At 37.0% G+C, this 15,967-nt stretch overlaps 1 protein-coding gene across 2 annotated transcripts in view; it reads left to right on the forward strand.

Annotated features, from left to right (window-relative positions):
* Nucleotides 1–15,967, forward strand: part of SP4 (Sp4 transcription factor) — a 90,588-nt gene that overhangs the window by 59,800 nt on the left and 14,821 nt on the right. For both annotated transcript variants that reach the window (XM_003788493.3, XM_023512485.1), the window contains exon 5: nucleotides 4,065–4,264. In XM_003788493.3, the coding sequence (XP_003788541.1) occupies nucleotides 4,065–4,264 (200 nt within the window). The remainder of the gene's footprint in view (nucleotides 1–4,064; nucleotides 4,265–15,967) is intronic.

Here is a 15,967-nt window from a genome sequence, read left to right on the forward strand (position 1 = left end):
ATTGTTGTTTGGTGGGTCCGGGCTGGATTCGAACCTGCCACCTTAGGTGTATGTGGCTGGCGCCTTACCCACTTGAGCCACAGGCACCGAGCCTAAAGTCTATAGTTTTGTTTTGTTTTGTTTAGTTTTTTCTTTATTGCTTCCACTTTTGGTGTTGAATTCATTGCCAATTCTGAGGTCATGGAGATTCCTAGGGGTTTCTTTGTTTTTGTTTTTTTAGGGGAATGTTTTATAGTTTTTGCTCTTATTTTAGGTCTTTTTATCAATTCAGGCCTAGTTTTGTGTATAATGTTAGGTAAGGGTTCCTCCAGTAACATTTGCTGAAAAAACTATTCTTTCCACGCTGAATGGTCTTGGCATCCATGTTGAAAATCCGTTGACCACAGATATATGAGATTATTTCTGGATTCCCAATTCTATTCAATCGATTTGTATGTCTGTCTTTATGCCCATACCACACTCATTGTTTACTTTGGCTTTGTAATAATTTTGAAATTAGGAAATGTGAGTCTTCCCACTTTGTTATTCTTCAGAATTGTGTTGGCTATTGAGGGATACTTGCAATTCCATACGGATTTTAGATTCAGTTTACCAGTTTTTACTAAGAAGGCAGGTAGTATTCTGATGGTAATTGTATTAAATCTGTAGATCAATTTGGAGACTATTGCCAACTTAAACAACGTTGTGTCTTTTGACTCATGCACACAGGATGTTTTTCTGTTTATTTAGTTATTCTCTAACTTCTTTCATTGACGTTTTATAGTTTTCAGAGTATAAGACTTACGCTTTCGTAAAATTTATTCCAGTTTTTTCTTTTTGATCTTATTGTAAATGGAACTGTTTATTGATTCATTCACATGTATAGAAGTACACTGATTTTTATATATTAATTTTGTATCCTACAACTTTTGTTAAACTGTTTTTTTGTAGAGACAGAGTTTCACTTTATTGCCCTTGGTAGAGTGCTGTGGCATCACATAGCTCACAGGAACCTCCAACTCTTGGGCTCAGGTGATTCTTTTGCCTTAGCCTCCTGAGTAGCTGGGACCACAGGTGCCCACCACAGTGCCTGGCTATTTTTTTGTTGTTGTTGCAGTTTGGCCAGGGCCGTGTTTGAACCTGCCACCCTCAGTATATGGGGCTGGTGCCCTACCCACTGAGCCACAGGTGCCACCCTGTTAAATTGTCTTTTATTAGTACTAATAGTTTAACTAGATTTTTGGGTATTTCTCTTTTTTTGAGACAGAGCCTCAAGCTGTCCCCATGGGTAGAGTGCCGTGGCATCATAGCTCACAGCAACCTCCAACTCCTGGGCTCAAGCGAGTCTCCTGCCTCTGTCTCCCAAGTAGCTGGGACCACAGGTGCCTGCCACAATGCCCGGCTATTTTTTGGTTGCAACCATCATTGTTGTTTGGCAGGTCTGGGTTGGATTCAAACCCACCACCTTAGGTGTATGTGGCTGGAGCCTTAGCCACTTGAGTCACAGGTGCCAAGCCATTTTGGGGTATTTCTATATATAAGGTTATGGCATCTGTAAATAGACATTGTTTTATTGTTCCTTTCTATTCTGGAGGAGTTCTGTTTCTTTTTCTTACCTAATTGCCCTGTGTAGATCTTTCAGTACAATTTTGAAAAGAACTGGCAAAATTACACATCTTTGTGTTGTTTCTACTTTAGGGGAAAGCGTAAGGATGTTAGTTCTGGAGCCCTTAATCAAGTTGAGGAACCTCCCTCTATTCCTATTTTTCTGAATATTTTTATGAAAGGACATTGGATTATGTCAAATGTTTGGTGTGCATTTGTTGAGTTGATAATTGGGCTTTTTGTTTTTTATTCTGTTAATGTAGTATGTTATATTAATTGATTGTCAGATATATTCCTGCACTTCTGCATTCCTGTGATATATTTAACTTGGCCATACTGTATAATAATTTTAATGTTGCTGGGTCCAGTTTACTAGTTATTTTGCGTCCATACTCAAGAGTTATTGGTCAGTGGTCTTCCTTTTCTGTAATTTTTGTCTTTCTAGTTTTGGTAATAGTAATACTGTCTTCACAGAAAGTGTATTCTCTCCAGTTTTATTTTTTGAAAGACTGTAAAGAATTGGTGTTAATACTTTAAGTGTTTATGGAATTTAACCGTGAAGCTTTTTTTTTTTTTTTGGCGGTTTTTGGCCGGGGCTGGGTTTGAACCCGCTACCTCTGGCATATGGTGCCCTACTCCTTTGATCCACAGGCGCTGCCTGAAGCTGTTTTTCTTGTGAGTAGTTTTAATTACTGATTCAGTCTCTTTACCTGTATAGGTTTATTCTGATTAACTGTTCCTGAGTCACTTTATCTTTCTAGGAATTAATCCTCCTCATCTTAGTTATCTAAGTAATTGGCGTAGAATTGTTCATAGTAGTCCTTTATAATACTTTTTATTTCTGCAAGGTTGGTAGTGATGTTGCCTCTTTCATTTCTGATTCTATTAATTTCAGTCGTCTTTTTTTTGCTTTGTCAGTGTAGCATAAAGGTTTGTTAATTTTGTTGAACTTTCTAAGAATTCCAGTGTTTAACATTTATTCTGACCCCAGGAAGGCTTCTTTGAACTGTCTCTTTCTTTGCTTCTCTCTGGCAAAATAGCCTGCAGTTTAGCCCCTGTCTCCAACCAGTCTCTTAGTCTCCTCCCATTTACCTTTTGCAGTAATCTCCAGTCTTTTTGAGAGTACCCTTAGGTTTGAACTTCTCACTCTGTAGCAAATAAAGCCTGTTCCTTTGGGAAGAGATTTTGAATTCTGTTTTAGGGTGTGGCCTAAATTTCTGGGTCATGGCTCTCTAGTTAGGGTTTGAGACAGTGATACATTTCTCTCTGGGTGATACTTCTGCCTTAGAGGCTGACCACTTGGTGGAAGGAACAGCAGTACCCTCAGGTCTTCTCAGCTTGCCTTTCTGGGTTTAGAACCTACACTTGATGAATTAAAAATGCACAAGGTCAAGAGCAATCAGCAATTTTTAATCACACCACATCCAAGGTAGAGCCTGTGTCCAAGGTTAAGGACTAGGTTTCAGGCACTCTTGCCTGGAACTTAGTCTCAACCACATGTTGCTGGGGTCAGGATGAGAAATGCAGATATCCTAGCCCTCCTGGGGTAGGTAGCTCTTTGGGAGGTGAGAAGAAAGGAAAGCTTGTTCTGTGTCTTGGAGATGGTAGGGAGTAGGGAAGGAATATTGGTTCACATATCACAGACCCTACTGTTCTTACAGAGTTCTGTGTGATCTTCTTGAGTAACTGTTTATTTGCTATTATTTGTTCATAGGACCATTTCCAGAGACTTTTTATATTTTATTTATTTTTGAGACAAAGTCTCACTATGCTGCCCTCAGTAGAATGCCCTGGCGTCATAGCTCACAGCAACCTCAAACTCTTGATTCTCTTGCCTCAGCCTCCCAAATAGCTGGGACTACAGGCGCCTGCCACAATGCCTGGCTATTTTTTTGTTACAGATGTTGTTGTTTAGCTGGCCTGGGCCAGGTTCAAACCTGCCAGTCTCAGTGTATGTGGCTGGTGTTATAAACACTGTGCTATAGGCGCTGTGCCATTTCTAGAGATTTTAAATCATGTTTTTTGTTATTTATAATTTTCACCAGTTTCAGTTGGGAGCAGATTCATGGAACTCCTCAGACTGTCCTGCTGGAAGTAAAACTGCCCCTTATACTGTAGTTGCCATCTTTTTGGTATTTTAAAGGAGAATTTTGAAGTACCTTGAAAAGCTAAAGAGATTTTTTTTTTTCCCCAAGCGAAGAGCTGATGAGGGAAAAAACATGAAGTCCATAGTAGAGCATAAACTCTTCCGATTAACACATTTTTATAGCATTTTTGTGTTTTAATGTACAGACTTGTTTTATTTTTCCTTTCAATGGAAATTTTTCTAATCTTTAGCTGTGATTATAGCATCATGGTCAAACAAACTTATTCAGAAAAGCAACATTTAATCACCTTGTTTCTTTTTTATTTTTTTCATAATTATAAGTCTCATGTTTGGGAATGTAATTAAATGTTTGTTTGGTTTTTGTTTTTGTTAGAGGCAGTAATGAACCAGGAAAAAAGAAACAGCATATCTGTCATATTGAAGGATGTGGAAAAGTTTATGGCAAAACATCTCACCTACGAGCACATCTTCGCTGGCATACTGGAGAAAGACCTTTTATATGCAACTGGATGTTTTGTGGCAAAAGATTCACAAGAAGTGATGAGCTTCAGAGACATAGAAGAACCCATACAGGTTAGTTGGTTTATTTTAGGACTCGTACTTTTTCCTTATTTTTTTCAGTGTTTACACAAACGTTTTAGTGATAGTTTAGCTATTAAATTGGAAATAAGCAAGTACAGAGCAAAGTAGTCATTTTAATGATTATGCAGAAGATATTTAAGATCACAATTCTTTCCCTCATTTCTAACATGCATTATGTTCTACTTTTTATAAGTTTTATCAGCATATTTACATGAGCTGGAATTTATTCTGCTTGTTTATCTTATATTCCAAACATACTGAAATCACATGTTTTTTGTGTTTAAATAGGTGAAGAGAGTTGAATTATGATCTTAATGGTAACCTTCATTAGTTTTGTTTTAATTGTTTTTCTTTAACAAATCTAGAAAATTTACCCAAGTATCAAGAATAATGTAACAAACATCCATCCAGTAACCTTCATTCAGAATTGGCAGCTGTTAATACATTTTCTGTTTTTTAAATGAAACTGATCACTTTATAAAGTCAGCCTCATCTTTGCTCTTCCACCTCTCAAAAATAGCAGCTACGGCTCGGTGCCTGTGGCTCAAGAAGCTAAGGCACCAGCCACATACACCTAAGGTGGCGGGTTCAAATCCAGCCCCAGCCCACCAAATAACAGTGATGGCTGCAACCAAAAAATAGCCGGGCGTTGTGGCAGGCGCCTGTGGTCCCAGCTACTTGGGAGACAGAGGCAGGAGACTCGCTTGAGCCCAGGAGTTGGAGGTTGCTGTGCAGCACTCTACCCAGGGGGACAGCTTGAGGCTCTGTCTCAAAAAAAAAAAAAAAAAAACAGCAGCTACTATGAATTTAATGTGTCTTAAGTATTTTAGTACCTTTTTAATACTTTTACATGTATTACTCATGGATTTATATATAAAATACTTTGTACATATTATGAAATGTTACATAATTAAGTTACCTACTATGTTTTGAGATCTATCCAAGTTTATATATACGTATATTTACATAGATATATTTTAATTGCTGTATAGTATTCCATCACATGACTACCACACTGTATTCATCTATTTCTCAAACTGTTGATGTGAACATATAGTTAACATGTATAAGAAGTAGAATTTGGGGGTGGGGAGGGGATAGAGTCTTACTTTGACACCCTTCGTAGAAAGCCCTAGCATCATAGCTTGCAGCAACTTCAAACTCTTGGGCTCAGGCAATTCTCTTGCCTCAGCCTCCCAAGTAGCTTAGCTGGGACTGCAGGCGCCACAATGCCCTGCTATTTTTTTGAGATGGGGTCTCGCTCTTGCTAAGGCTGGTTTCAAACCTGTGCGCTCAGGCAGTCTACCCTCCTCAGCCGCCCAAGTACTTGATTACAGGTGTGAGCCAGCAAAAGTAGAATTTTTGTTTGTTTGATTTTTATAAATTTTACAAGTTGTATTTATTTATTTATTTATTCGAGACAGAGTCTCCCTCTGTGCCTTAGTGTTTTTTGTTTGTTTTGTTTTGTTTGAGACAGACTCTCACTTTGTCATCCTCGGTGGAGTCCTGTGGCATCATAGCTCACAATAACGTCCAGCTGTAGGGCTCAAGCAATTCTCTTGCCTCAGCCTTCTGAGTAACTGGGACTACAGGAACCCTCCACAACAACCAGCTATTTTTAGAGACGGGGTCATGCTCTAGCTCAGGCTGGTCTCAATCGTGTGAGCTCAGGGCAGTCTACACACCTTTCCCTCCCAGAGTGCTAGGATTATCGGCATGAGCCACTGTGCCCGGCCTGAGAAGTAGAATTTTTGGATCACAGAGAATGCGTATGTTTGATTTTTCTAGATAAGAATGTCTGAAGTGGCTGTTATAATCTTTGATTCAGAAGCAGTGATTGGCCAGGCTCAGTGGCTCATGCCTGTAATTCTAGCATTCTGGGAGGCCGAGGCGGGTGGATCACTTGAGTTTAGGAGTTCGAGACCAGCCTGAGCAAGAGCGAGACCCTGTCTCAATTAAAATAGAAAAAGTAGCCAGGCATTATGGCAGGTGCCTGTAGTCCCAGCTACTTGGGAGGCTGAGGTCAAAGGATCGCTTGAGCCTAGGAGTTTGAGGTTGCTCTGAGATATGATGACACCATAGCACTCAACCCCAGGGTAACAGTGGGACTTTGTCTCATAAAAAAAAAAAGGCAGTGATTAATGATTTCCATTTCACTTTGTGCTCACCAATGCTTGGTAGTATCAGGCTTTGGAAGTTTTTTTTACTCTGAGGAAATGTTTCTCATTTTTAAAGTTTGTATTTTTCTTGATTGTCAGTGAAATTAAGCATCTTTTCTTGTGTATTTGTCATTTATATATTCATTTACATACTCTTTCTGTTTATTCTGTTCTTTACTTTCTTTTGAGTTGTTTTCTTATTTGTATGGTTTATATGTTATAGTTTCCCCTGTATTGATACCTATTTAGGACTCTGTTTAGTTATTGAATGAATTAATTTGAATCAATTACCAAATTAGACTTTAACATGTACCAAGGTACCTGTGGGGACAAAAAGGGAAATAGAACTTTTTTTTGACCAGCTACCATATATCAGATGTTTTGAATATGATACTTTACTTTGTTTGATACCAATAGCAACAGTGTGAGACAGAAATTAGCTACATTTTAAGATTAGAAAATAGTCTCAGAAAAGGAAATAAATGAAATCTGTTAAAAATGATAAATATAAGTTATCTAATTTGATATGCACATACAGTTGTAACACAAGTAAGTATAATTTTAGTATCTGTTATCTGAAATGTTTAGGACCAGAAGAAGTATTTGAGGTGTTGGACTTTTTCTTTCTTTTTTTTTTTTTTAGAGACAAGAGTCTCCTTTTGTTGCCCTTGGTAGAGTGCTGTGGTGTCACAGCTCACAGCAACCTCCAACTCCTGGGCTTAGGCAATTCTCTTGCCTCAGCCTCCCAAGTAGCTGGGAATATAGATGGGCACCCGCCACAACACCCGGCTGTTTTTGTTGTTGTTGCAGTTTAGCCAGGGCCAGGTTTGAACCTGCCACCCTCAGTATACGGAGCCAGTGCCCTACCCACTTTTTTTTTTTTTTTTTGGCCAGGGCTCGGTTTGAACCCGCCACCTCCAGCATATGGGGCCAGTGCCCTACGCTTTTGAGCCACAGGCGCCACCCGAGCGCCCTACCCACTAAGCCACAGGTGCTGCCCAAGGTTTGGGACTTTGTTGGATTTTGGAATGTTTGCATATATACAATGCAATATCTTGGAGATGGGTCCCAAGTCTAAACATGAAATATATTTGTTTTATATTTAATATATACCTCATACATACAGCCCAAAGGTAATTTTATTTATTTATTTTTGGTGAAGGTAATTTTATGCAATACTTTAAACAATTTTATGCTTGAAACAAAGTTAAGTATTTGTATGTGGAATTTTAGATTTTGAGGCATGTCAGGTTTTAGATTTCTGGTTTAGGGATGCTCAGTCTGGCCCAGTCCTTGAAAGAATTACACTGAACTTGTACATTTTAATTAAGAAAAGAAGCTTAAAAACCTTTCTGTATGGTATTGTCTTGGAACTTCTAAATACTATCTCACCATTGACATTGGCAAATACAATGTGATTTAAAATTAATCTCACATCAATGTTGATGTCTGTTTTAGAAAAATACTGTGCTGTTTTTGTCTGTATGAAAGGATGCAGTATTTTCACCCTGGATTAACAGTGGGATGGGTTAGGGAAGCCAAGAAAAATTGCCACTTTGTTTGATTTGGGGCCTCGCTTTGTGATTGCATCATTTTGTCTGAGAATCGATGAGTTTGTAAGTCCTTCTCTGTCCCAAGTCCACAGGCATGCAGATACACAAAACAAATCTATTCAAGAATGTATATACACACACTTCAAAATCAAATATTAATGATTTATGGCATGTCTTCTTTTTAAAAATTATCCACACCATTATCATCATTTACTAGCTTGCTAATTCAGAATCGAATGTTCTTTATGTTTACATTCATTGGTTCAGATGCCTTACATATATCTTACACAAGACTGTTTAATTAAAACATTTTAACCCTAAAAAATATTGAGCTTAGTATCAGTATACTTGTAGTTATTGATGTTAAAGATTTAACATTAAATAAGTTCTTTTTAATTTTAAATATTAAGGTGGTACAAATGTTTTGGTACATGGATAGCTTTTATAATGCTGAAGTCATTAAGCATAGGATATTACTGTGCCCACCACCCAAATAGTGTTCATTCTACCTGATAGGTAGGTTTTTAACCTCTCCCTATCTTTTACCATAACTTCCATTTTAAGTGTTTATTAAATTTGTTGAAAAAACTATGAAAAAGTGTTTTTAAAATTAAGTATTGATTAACCAATTAATGGAAGTTGGAAGCCTTCATCATTCATGGCAAAAGCCAAGTTTTATTCAGTGTCTAACCACTATTATAAGTAAAAACTCATTGACTTACTGTAAATGAATGAAGAGCTAATTTATTTTACTACTGAAAATAGTGAAGATCTATTTGCTTTTTTAAACAGTAAATTTAAAAACGTTTTCAAAATAATACATATATATGGTATTTAAAAATCAAATCGTATAGAAGAGCTTACTGTGTTAAGGAAACTCTTTACCCCCATTCCCTTTTGTGCTCCCCAGAGAAAACAATAGCTATTCTTACTACACTGCTTTTTTTTCTTCCCAGGATGACTACCGTTTATCTAAATTACATACTTACACTGTTATTTATTTACATTATCTGTTGACTACTTGCATTGAGAGTTAAGGATTTACTTCACTCTTCACTTTGCACTATCTGAATACATTTGAAGATATTAGGATTATTTTTAAAAATTATATGTAGGCCAGATATTCTCTCTTGACTCACCATTCTATGATGTGAATATTACTGTGTCTATTCTTCACTTTCCATTTTTTTTACCTTTTATCTCACCCAAAGTTTATGATTTCTCTTCTCTTAAGATTAAAATGCTTGTACTAATCTCTCTCTTTATGGCTTAATTATCAAAGTTGAAAATTAGTAAATAAATTATGACTTTATAATTAGTTTCATTATATTTCCTTTTTTTGTAAGGTTTTTGTTTCTTCTTAGAGTTTCTAATTGCCATTTTTCTTGCATTATCTAACTTTATCTACCATCTTTGGTTATTTCAGATTTTCAAGAATAGTAATCAACTCCATTCATTTTTTTTTTTAATTTCAGAACTTTTCATCTTTTTGATAAATATGGACTGATTTTTCTGTAGGGCACTGCTACCCAGCTATAATCTTTGAGATTTTTCTTCCCTGCTCTATTGGTTTGGATATCATATGGTTCTCAAGATCTCGTATTTTTATTCTGGTCAGTCTACTCTTGGTTGTTAGAAAACATTTTGAAATGCTTCCTAACAAAAAGGACAGGAAAGTAAATTTGTCTGAAAAATTATTTATTTAGCTTACCACTTAATTTGATGAGTTGGCCAATATAGTACTCTAGATAGAAAATCATATTATCTTCAAATATCAATGGCACTGCTCTATTATTTTCTTACATTTGTTTTACCAATAAAAAGTCTTTTCCTAAGGCCAGGCATGGTGGCTCACACCTGTAATCCTAACACTCTGGAAGGCTGAGGTTGGATTGCCTAAGTTCACAGATTCAAGACCAGCCTGAGCCAGAGCAAGATTTTGTCCCTAAAAATAGCCGGGCATTGTAGCAGGCATCTGTAGTACCAGCTACTCGGGAGGCTGAGGCAAGAGAATCACTTGTGTCCAAGAATTGGAGGTTGTTGTGAGCTATGACACCATGGTACTCCACCGGGGACAACGAAGTGAGACTATCTCAAAAAAAAAAAAAAAGTTCTTTCCTTTGTTATTCTTTCCTGGTTTGTTGTAGGTGACCTGATTTTTCCCTTGTAACTTCATTTATTTTCAAATAATTTCCCATGTATCCTTCACCAAGCTTCCCTTAATGCCAACTTCTCATATAAAAACTATGAAATTAGTATTGTTAAAATACTGTTAATTAATCTACGGACTTTTATACCAATATGTCTTTTCTCATCCAGGATTCAATCTAGAATATTACATTGTATTTATTATAGCTACTTGGTCTCCTATGATCTGTGACTTTTTGTTATTCTTTCATTCTTTTATTACCATAACACTTTTGAAAAGTACTAGGTTAAATGTTTTGTAGAATGTCCTACAATTTAGGTTCTCTAGTATTTTCTAATGATTAGAGTGACGTTATGAATTCTTGCTGGGAAGAACATCATGGGCATTATAGTGCCTTTCTCTCTCTTTTTTTTTTTTTTTGAGACAGAGCCTCAAGGCTACGTAGAGTGCTGTGGCATCACAGCTCACAGCAACCTCCAACTCCTGGGCTCAAGTGAGTCTCCTGCCTCTGCCTCCCAAGTAGCTGGGACTACAGGTTGCAGCCGTCATTGTTTTGGTGGCCCAGGCTGGATTTGAACCCACCACCTTAGGTGTATGTGGCTGGTGCCTTAGCCACTTGAGCCACAGGCGTGGAGCCTATAGTGCCTTTCTCATCACATTGTGTGTGGGGGGTACATATTGTGAATATGTCTTACTGTGGGTGCTCTTAACTCTGATGAACTAGTTAATGTAGCGTGTGCCAGGTTTCTCCACTGTAAAGTTACTATTCTATCTTTCTGTATTCTGTTAGAAATAAGTCACTAAGCTTAGTCCATACGTAAAGGGAAGAGAGTTTTTTTTTTTTTCCTTAACTGCCTCTCGTTTGCAATATATGGATGCAGACACTTGGTGAAAATAAGTTTTCATCTACAATTTTATGTTTCCTCCAGGGTAATTTTTTGTCTGTATCTTGCTTTTTCCACTGTTGTTGGCCTTCCTGACTTACCTAGTGATCCTTGGTTTTTGTTCAAGTGGATGATGATTGATAAATATGTTCAAGTGAAAGATTTTTGAAAACTTCATGAGCTAGTGGCTTTTATTAGACAGTTGGGTAGGAAACTGTGTGTTAGAAGATGCTTAATTACCAAAATACAGTGATATACTGTGGAACTATTTTCTTTAAGATATGTATTCTCAAATATTTTGCCCGGAGTTTTTCATGGTAGGGTTAAGTCCATGTATAGACCTTAATTTTCTGTTTTATATTCCAAGTCTCCCTCCCATTTTGAATCCCAGGCCTTTACAGGTTACTGCAGAAGAAAGATTGACTCTTTCCCAGAACATATCCACTTGACAGTCTCTGTCCTAGTTAGCAGAAATTTGATACAATTGTTGTTTTGCTGATGTACTTCCTTTCCTACTCTTTTTGTTACCACAGATTTAACTTATGTTTACGCCTTCCCTATTATTTTAATGGGTGTCTCAGTGGGGAGAAGAGATAAACAAGTGTGATTATGCTGCCCTCTTAAACATTAGAGATTTACGTTTAGCCAGGTGTGGTAGTGCACACTTATAGTCTAGCTCCTTGTGAAGCTAAGGCAGGGGAATTGCTTGAGCCCAGAGAGTCAGTGCTGTAGTACCTTAAGATCATGCCTGTGATAGCTGTACTGCATTGCAGCCCTGATAAGACCCTGTCTCTTAAACAGAAAAAAAAGAAAAAGAAAAAGATTTATATTTATTTTCCTATTAACTAAGAACTATTATAATGATATAACTAATATATTATGATATAACTGAGTAATATTTATAGTAAGGTTGAGGATGCCATTATGTAGGTATTCACATTTAATGTGTCACTTGTATTAATATAGTTCACCTTTTTGTAAATATTTTGCCATCCATAGTCTGCTGAGCAATAGGCACTCCTAGGATGATTTTTGGTAACTAGTGTTACAGAGTGATTACATCTTCAACCATATCTCTAATTCTTTTTCACCAGCTAAGAAAAATCCCACAAGAGCGCCTAAAATTTTTTTTTTATCTGTGAAATGAGTTTTTCCTAATATGTGATGACTTAAAGTATTTTATCCAAGATAAAGCAACATATAAAGTTACCTATATTCTAAATTGTATCAATAATTATAAACTTAAATTGAATAGATTCTATAAAATACATTTGGGAGAGAATGAAACTCTAATTTTTTTTAATAAGGTAAGGAAACCTTGATCAAATTGAATATTCAGGAAACTTTATCAATTGCATAGATGTTTTCTATCAGAAATTTTTTATATAGATATTTCAGTTAGTGTGTGATATGGTCAAAATGGTTAACCTTGGAGTCCACTGCTGGCCAAAATGGATTAAGCTGTCTACAGTCCGTCTGTACCTTTGATTACACTGGAAACTCTGAACGGAGTTTGTTTTTGTTTCTTTTATTTGTCTGTCTGTCTTAAGCATCTAAATGAGAGCAGTGAAAAACAAACAATAGCAGGCAATTGAGAAATGAAGCCAAAACTTTAAAAACAGTATACAGTATAGGTTTATTTCACAGAGTTTTGTTTCCTTCATCTCAGCTGTAGGTAGCAAACACTCTAGGAGAAACGTCCTGTCTCCAGCTAGGAAAGCAAGAAAAGGAGCCCCCGTCTCCAAAGCCAGTTTTGTCTGTAGACTGCACGGCAGGAGTGACAGCATAGACACCAAGAAACCCTAGAAAATCTCCATATCTCTGTGTAGAGGAACTAGGAAACAGAATTTTTGTTTTGATTTCTTTTTCTTTATTGAGACAGAGCCTCAAGCTGTCCCCCTGGGTAGAGTACCGAGGCCTTACAGCTCACAGCAACCTCCACCTCCTGGGCTCAAGCGAGTCTCCTGCCTCCACCTCCCAAGTAGCTGGGACCACAGGTGCCCCCCACAACGCCCAGCTATTTTTTTTTTTTTTTTATTGCAGCCATCATTGTTGTTCGGCGGGCCCAGGCTGGATTCAAACCCGCCACCTTAGGTGTATGTGGCTGGCGCCTTAGCCACATGAGCCACAGGTGCCAAGTCGGATTGTTGTTTTCTAATGAATCTGAGAGTAATCACCATTTTTCTCTCTTGCAACTTTGGATTTGAAGGTGGTCCCATTCAAGGGATAGATGCAGAACAGTACAAGAACTCTTAGAGAACCCTGATTTTGTGCCCAAAAGAACTAGAAAAAGGGAGGGTTGGAGGTTGGGATGCACGGGGAGAATTTTGAACAGAGATATAAAAATGTTCCCTAATTCTTTTTTGTGGATCAGAAGAAATCCTGGGCTTAACCATGAGTTGTACATGCACAGAAAGACACAGTGAATCATAGCAGAGGCCTCCTGAACTGAACTATCTTAAAAGCCACAAGCTGGTTCCCTGCATGTATTGGCCATTCCCAAACAACATAACAATGCCTTTGAAAACTGAATTAGTGTTGGAAGTACTGCTCTAAAAAGGCAGGGTGGAACTTAGTCTGAACCTAATTGGGTCGATTGCCTACTAAAACAAAAAACTTATCTAGAGGATTTTTAACAGGACCCAGAATCTCTATAATACAGTATGCAAAACGTTCAGGGTACAGTTGAGAATTCCTTGAGCCCTAAAGTCTGAGGAACAGAGGACAAAGATTGGGGTGTCAGAAAATGAAGTGGACTTCAGGGATCTGTGGTACAATAATAAAAGATCTAAAATTTGTGTCATTAGGCTCCCAGAAGAAGAGGTGAATGATTGATAACTAGAGAGAAGATTTGAAGAATTAATGGCTGAGACTTTCCATATTAAGGTATAAATTATAGATTCAGGAAGTTCGTTGAACCTTAGATAAGAACTGAAAAATCATGCTCAGACAGATCATAATTAATCTGCTTGAAATCAAAGATAAAGAAAAAAATCTTGACATTAGAAGAAAATGACATATTAAGTATAGGGGAACAAAATTTCCAATGATGGCAGATTTCTCCTCAGAAACTATGGAAGCCCAAAGAGGGAGGAAGAAAAAAAAACTGTCAGCATTCCTTAGAGCAGCACAGTAACAAAGATAAAATAAAGATACCTGTAGAAGGAGGAGAATTTGTTGCCATTAGCTCTCCAAAAGAAATGCTAAGGAAGTTCTTCAGAGTAAAAATAAATGATACTGGAGAGAAAATTGAGATTAAATAATGAAAGAAGGGCAAAAAAATTTTAAAAAATAGTCTGCTGTATTTACCCAGTCATTTGCCAGAAGAAATGGCAAATACAGCAGACTACTTTTCCTCTGCCTTAATTCTTTAAAATACAGATGACTACTCCGGGTGAAAAAAATTAACATTGTCTGGTAGGTTTCATTGTATGTTGATGTAATACGTAAGGCAAAAATAAAGAAGGGAGGGCAAAGAAGCCTGTGTAGTTGAAAACCTTTGTTTTATTGTCTTAAAGGAAATTTATAGCTTTAAATGCTTTTATTAGTAAAAAGCAAAGGTCTTAAGTCAGTATCTGAGCCAGGAGTGGGGCACATTTTCATGTTGGAAGGCCACATTAGTTTAGCTGTACTCAAATAAGCCCGCATTCCAGAAATTTTAATTCAATATACTTATAAAAATGTATGGTATTTTGTTTTTTTAAAAAAATCTAACCGCCATGTACTTAACAATTTTTAAAAAATGAAAACTATTTGTTAATACTAAAGTTAACTTTTCAATGACTTTATTGCATCTGCTTTTTGTTGGAAAGCATTTGAATATTTGGTTGCAGCATGGAGGTCTGCAGTTTCAGTTGATCCTCTAGATGGGAATCAGTCATCTGTGACCTTAAGGGCATCTTGATTTGGATCAGGTAGGAGAATATAAATTCCCAGCATTAAGTGGTTGAAAAACAAGAAAGCATTTTTTGGGTTTATTTCTGAAGGGATGGGTATTCTGCATTTTCTGAATTTCAGTCAGATCTTTCTTAGCATCAGACAGTGACTTTAAAATGTCATCTACTAAGGGCTCAGTCCATTCCATCTGTAGTTCTTTAGGTGCCTTGGTCATATCAACTAGGTGAGGCTAAAATGCTAATTTGAGAGTGATGTCATGATTCTCAAAGTGAATAAACCTTTCATTGTATTCTCCAATTAATAGTCTGTAACAGCTGGTATTCTTCAAATGATTTACATATATCATCCTTCTCATCAGTAACCTTTGCTAACTAAGAAAAATGTTCATTTGAAATTTCCTTTTAGAGAAGTTTTTTTTTTTTAAAAAGATAGCTTTTTTCCAAAATGTTTGGATTTTTTGCCACATACCATATGTAGACTTAGTTTTACCTTACAAAGAAGTATTCAAGTTGTTTTGATTTGACATGGTATCACACAAAAATCCTGCATTCTGGTAGAAATCTTTCGATAATTCATGTTGCTAGTTCTGTTCTTCATAAAATTTATCTGTTCTTGCAGAGATAAAATTTTGGCTAACACCTGTTCCTGCCATCAGCAACACACTTTAGAATGATGGCAAATCCACAATGAACACCTCATCCTTCAACTTTAGCATGTTACTAAACTGACAATGACCTATTGCATTTGCACAAATATAGTTAAAAATACTTATAACTTGTTGCAAGGTGTCACTTAAAATAGCAGCTTTAGCACAGAGATAGAATGAAAGGAAACGAGAGCATCTGGATCTGTTAATTCTCTTAATCCCCCCCCCCCCCTTTACAGGTAAAGAAACTGAAGGAGTTAAGAACTGTACTGAAGGCTGCTCCGCTGGTGTGTGGCGCAGACAGGATCAAACACCGACATCCTCTTGTGTGTCACCACCAGCTCCCAAGATTTCCTCTGCTCCACCTCCTTGTTCTTTTGGGACCTCATGCTTATTTAATCCCCCC

This window comes from Otolemur garnettii, unplaced genomic scaffold, assembly GCF_000181295.1.
Source record: "Otolemur garnettii isolate 467f Iridium unplaced genomic scaffold, OtoGar3 scaffold00028, whole genome shotgun sequence".
NCBI lineage: Eukaryota > Metazoa > Chordata > Mammalia > Primates > Galagidae > Otolemur > Otolemur garnettii.